This window comes from Culex pipiens, chromosome 2, assembly GCF_016801865.2.
Source record: "Culex pipiens pallens isolate TS chromosome 2, TS_CPP_V2, whole genome shotgun sequence".
In the NCBI taxonomy this organism is placed as follows: Eukaryota; Metazoa; Arthropoda; class Insecta; order Diptera; family Culicidae; genus Culex; species Culex pipiens.
Window position 1 is genome coordinate 19,964,324 of NC_068938.1, and position 5,604 is coordinate 19,969,927.

The 5,604-nt window shown below is 41.0% G+C and overlaps 1 protein-coding gene across 1 annotated transcript; it reads right to left on the bottom strand.

Annotated features, from left to right (window-relative positions):
- Nucleotides 1–534: 534 nt before the first annotated feature.
- LOC120432454 (fez family zinc finger protein erm) lies at nucleotides 535–5,387 on the bottom strand. The gene is made up of 2 exons (XM_039597672.2): nucleotides 4,900–5,387; nucleotides 535–2,229 (listed from the first exon to the last, which is right to left on the bottom strand). Exons 1-2 carry the CDS (start codon nucleotides 4,909–4,911, stop codon nucleotides 670–672), a joined length of 1,572 nt encoding a protein of 523 aa, XP_039453606.1. The 5' UTR covers nucleotides 4,912–5,387; the 3' UTR covers nucleotides 535–669.
- Nucleotides 5,388–5,604: the final 217 nt, after the last annotated feature.

Sequence of the window (5,604 nt, forward strand, 5' to 3'; positions counted from 1 at the left end):
ATTATAAGTCCCAAACAGCACATATTAAATTTTCGCATCGATTTTATTTCTCCATAATCACATAGGTTTAAAACATTCTATTACATATATACTTTGTTTTTATATTTCTCAAATTCATTACGATTAAATTCGATTCTTCGAGTTTGTGTTTGCCTACTACAATATACGCGTTGTTTTACATGCTAAAAGTGTTCCATTTGTTTCGCATTTTCATCTCTCCTTTTCCCGGTTACCTTAACTTTATACATCTACACAGAAGATGGAATCAATTGAAAACAATCACTGTTTGGTAGTTTGTCCCTTACGTTACGGTTTACTGCAACATTACGTGCTAGTTCTACTGGTACTGTACACACCACGACGCTCTAATTAATTGTTTGTTTCTGCCGATCACTCACTCGCTCAAATCACTGGCTCCAAACGTCCCCCCTCTAGCCTCTCTATCGCTTCTTCCTATATTGCACTGATTGTATCATCCCAACTGGAAGTTTCCTCACCTGTGAGGAACTCCGGGAGAAATCTGTGGTGGTCCCCGTGTTTGTTGGCGCTTCAGTTGATCAGTATGCTCTTGGTCAGACTGGTCAACTGTTGCTGTTGGTGCTGCTGCTGCTGCTGCGGAACAAGTCCCGCCGGTTGATGAAAACCATGCTGCTGTTGGTAGTACTTCTGTCAGAAGACCTTCCCGATGAAGGGCGCATCCAGCCGACCTCCGCGGGCGGATCCGGGCATGAGAAAGGGGTTGGGGTAGTCTCCGGACCGGAGGGCTGCGGCCGCGTGCAGGTTCGATAGGGCTGCCAGAGAGGCGGCTGAGGGCGGGGAGTTTGGACTTCCGGCGGTTGGCCAACTGCCAGCGGCTGGGGATGGTCGACTGCCGGAGTCGGATTGGGGGCTGGATTGGTGGTGCGAGTGATGATGGTGGTGGTGGTGGTGACCGCCTCGCTTGAGCCCGGAACTGACGCTGACGTCGTGCAGCTTGCGCATGTGCTTCTTGAGGTCAAAGTTGCGGCAAAATCCCTTGGCGCAGATCTTGCAGGTGAAGGGCTTCTTGTCGTTGTGGGTGTGCATGTGAAAGGTGAGGTTGTACACCTGGTGAAATGCCTTGTTGCAGATGTTGCACTTGTAGGCTTTGTCCCCACTGTGGGTCAGCTTGTGGTTCTTGTAGTTGCCCTTCTGGTGAAATCCCTTGCCGCAGTACTCGCAGATGTACGGTTTGTACCCGGCGTGGATCCGCGTGTGGGTGTTTAGCGTCGAGGACCGGTTGAAGGCCTTCCCGCAGGTTTGACATTTGTGGGGCTTTTCCGAGGTGTGGATGATCTTGTGCCGGCAGAGCGTTGAAGCCTGTCGGAAACCCTTTCCGCAGATCTTGCAGATGAACGGCCGAGCTCCCGTGTGGACGGGCATGTGTCGCGTTAGGTTGTAGTGTGCGTTGAACACCTTGCCGCACTCGGGACAGGCGAAGGTCTTCTGCTTGGCGAGAGCCGCCGCCGATCCTGGATTGGTTGATCCAGCAGAATTCGTCGAGCTGTTCAACTCGCTGGATGAAGAAGACGATGTCGATGCGTTCAAATTGACTTTTTTGTGATGGCTCAACGTGGCCGTCGGGTGTTGTGTCGGAGACACGGCCGAGCTCTCTAAACTCCTCAGCGCACTCGCTGCCGTCGGAACGTACGGGTGCAGTGGACCAGCGGCAGCCGCCGAACTCGCTGCACTCGCCAGCGAAGATCCGTTCAACAGTGATACCGACGGATGTTGCGTGAGTGCGGCGTACTGGGCCGCGGCACACATTAATTGACCCGGGTAGTACAGCAACGGATATTGACTCAGTAGATCCTGGTGGCGGTTGGCCACAAACTGGTGCACCGAACTCGGCACGTACTTCTTGAACGCCGAGTCGTACGCCGCCATCGACGACGCTGAACTGTGCTGATCGTAGCTCGGACTGGACGCCGCCGACGGTGGACTGGCCGGCCGTTCCCCTAAATCCTTCTTCCTCCTCAGCTCCTCGTCTCCACTCTCCCCGTCGTCCCCATCGCGACCCATAATGTACGCAATGGAGAACTTGTGAATCGCTCCTCCACCGTTCGATCGCTGCATCTTCATCGCCGGCGGCTTCTGATCGTGCTCCTCGTGCTCAATGCTCGTGTTGCTGTTGGCTGACTCCATCGTGGGACTCTTGGACGTGATCGGTAATCCTGGTGGGCTACACGGCGGCTGCATACCACGTGGACTCTGTTGGACGGAAACGAAAAGCGGAAAAAAAAATCATGAGAATTTTTTATCACACTTTGAGGGGAGGAGGGGGTCAGGCATTGTAATTGCAAGAGGCGCCGCTGGAGACCACCTAAATGATTGAACCCATTCAAATTTCCCTACTCCATTGAACACGTATGGTGAGTACGTGTGTGCACCCAAGCATTGTTCGTGATTGAGGAACAATTCAATTGTGCAAGTGTGAGTATAACGAGGTAGAGGTAATTAAAACGTGGGTCATACGGGATCTGTTTTTATTCCTTTTTTCCTATTATAAAGCATTAAACTGGGGTCAAGTTTGGCGGAATGTCACGTCAAAGGGTAATTCGTTTGAATTTTGTATGAAATTATATTGTTGACATAATATATCGCGTTCGAATACAATCGACAGTCGGCACACGCCTCTTTTTTGTCAGAATGGATTGTACTTTGGGGTATTGTTAATTGTTTTGAGGGATAAAGAAATTATTTAGTGCGAGAAGTCTCAAAGAATGGGGAACAAAATTAATTATACTCATTTATGATTTAGTATGTTTATTATAAACAATCGTTTGCTTGCAAACAAGCCAGCCACGAAACAGCAATGTCGTGTTATTTAAACTGATATCAATATTTTTGAAATGTTAGTGAATTTTGTTGAAACAAACAAACATGCAAGTATTTTTTGAAAATTTTACAAGTTCCTTAAAATAATATTTTCCTATTTTTATTAATAATTAATTGTCAATAAGCATTTGAAAATCATGCTAATTTTAAGCAAATTTAAATTGTTATAAATTCAATACAAATAAGTTTTATTGGATACAGTGATCATCGTAAAAAAAGATATTGTTTATTATTTGACTAACAAAATCATCCCTTCAACTTTTTGAATTGATTACAGAAGCAATATTTTTCTTTATGTGGAAATATTGATTGAACAAATTTCTAAAATTACTAAACTGTTCCCTAAAAAAATTGTCTTCAATTTTCAAAATGAATCAAATGGTGACAGTTTTTTTTAACTTTTAATTATTTAAAAAATGTTGTATCAAACATCAAACTTATGGAGTTAACTTTGTTGCATAAAAAATTTGAATCTATAACGGACTGGAAATTTAATGTATTTAAAACCAATCAGAATAACAAAAAGCATGTTTTCATGGTAATGTAGTTAAATAATTTTGAATAAATCAAGATTTTTGTAATCAATGAAAACAGTATAATACATGTCAGAGAAATGCAATTTACTAAACAAATTTAATATAAACAATTTAAATTCATGGACAAACCCAAAAACAATTCAAATAAAATAAAATGCAGTTCTTTGCTGAATTGAAATCAGCCTATTATTTCACAGAAAAAAAAATAAGACAGGTAAAATACAAGCAAAATAATTATTCAAAATATACATCGCCACAATTATTAGTGTTATTGAACTTATAGAAAGTAAATACAAAAAATCATTTGCAAATCTTTAGTAACTAAACAAAATTTTTGTTGCTGCAAAATTTAAAATTATTGGCTATTTTTTTTTAGCAAATCAATAGATTGATCATTTACACTTTCGAGTACTAAAAGCGATTTGAACCAAATCAAATTTAACAAACTCAATACAAATATTTAGATAAATGTTTAAAGAGACACATTTAATTAAAAAAAAAATACTAGCAAACCAACGAGGCTCAACCAACGAGCCATTAGCAAATCAATAGATTGATGATTTACACTTTCGAGGACTAAAAGCGATTTGAACCAAATCAAATTTAACCAACTCAATACAAATATTTAGATAAATGTTTAAAGAGACAAATTTAATTTAAAAAAATACAAGCAAACCAACGAGGCTCAGCCAAGTTGAATACACACAATGAGAGCTGAAAACATCGAGTTTTGCAACAAGTTACATGCAACTTTTTTTGAAATTCCTCATAACACCCTTTGGATAGGGGTTTAAGTGAAACGTTCCAGGTGTACTCAATACACAATTTCCCATCAAGATCAGTGTTAAAATTAAAAAAAAAACTTGATATAAGTGCTGGAAAATTTACTTTTCATAAACAAGACAGTACAAAATTAATTATTTATTATTATTATTTATTTGTAGGAAGAAAAGAATAAATATTTCTTGTTTTAATTTTTAGCACAATTTTCAAAAATATTAAGTGTAGATCATCGTTTTTTCTTCATTATTACATTTACAAAATATTCTTATAGAATTTGAATTCATAAAATATTGTTGTATCTTTAAGTTTTACTTCCTTTTCCAACATGTGTTCACAACATTAAAAAAATAACAAGTCCTTAAAGTGCCCGTCTTGAATAAATATTCAAAATAAACTTTTTATTGAATTCTGAACATTTTAATTTGATTAAATATGTTTTTTTTGCCTTCTGGTCCAATGTTGCCTCATGATTTTTAGGTTAGATTTTAAGCCGGAGAGGGGCGCGGAGGACTGACAAAAGTTTCCAGTAAAATTTTATTAATTAATATTGAAGTAAGCTTGTGTTAAATTTCAGATTATAAAGTATGGATAGTTACATTTTGACAAATAATTCCAAGCAAACAGGAGTGTTAATCAATTAGGAACACTTCAATCTCCAGCATGTGCCAACCCAATTAACCCAACTTATGCCACAACACGTTCAACAAATCTTGCTCATACTTACAAAATAAACCATGTTGCACTGTCGAACCCGGCTGGCGTTGATCAAGTGCCTCTCGAGCAACTTCCGCTAGCAGCAGCAACAATCCTTCCTTGCGTTCCAGATTTAAGGTTTGGGTCAAAATCACACTTCACTTCACATGTACCACACACTCTGCTTATGATTAAAAGTTTCCTTCTTCCAAGACACTTCTCGAAGGTGCCAAGATGCGGGTGTTGGCCAACTCAATTAGGCGAATTAATTCAATCAATTGAAGCCAAGAGGCACTCACAACTATGTGTAACCTTCTGCTCCACACATGTACACCTCTCACACGTTCCGCTGAAGATGCTGGTATATCCTTAAGTTCGTCCGAAGATGCGATGCGATGTATGCTAAGCACTTACACAAACAGTTCAAGACTTCAAGACACTGGGGCTGAGAGTTTTTTATTATGTTATCTTTTCCGGGTTTGCGCGGAGAAATGGCCGGTGTAACCGGTTCGGCAGCTGAAACTGGTCTGAGCAAACACGCCAGCTCACAATCGCACTTCACCACTCCACACTGATAGTGTTGTTCAGAATCTCGGTCAGTCGTCGTTCTGCTCTTCTTTCACGGCGGTTCGACAAGGATAGCTGGATGAGAGCGAGAGCGCACGATGTGCGCCGTTCGATGTTTTTCCTACGATTGAATCCCTAGACCTGGGTTCGAGTCCCGTCCTCAGTTCAC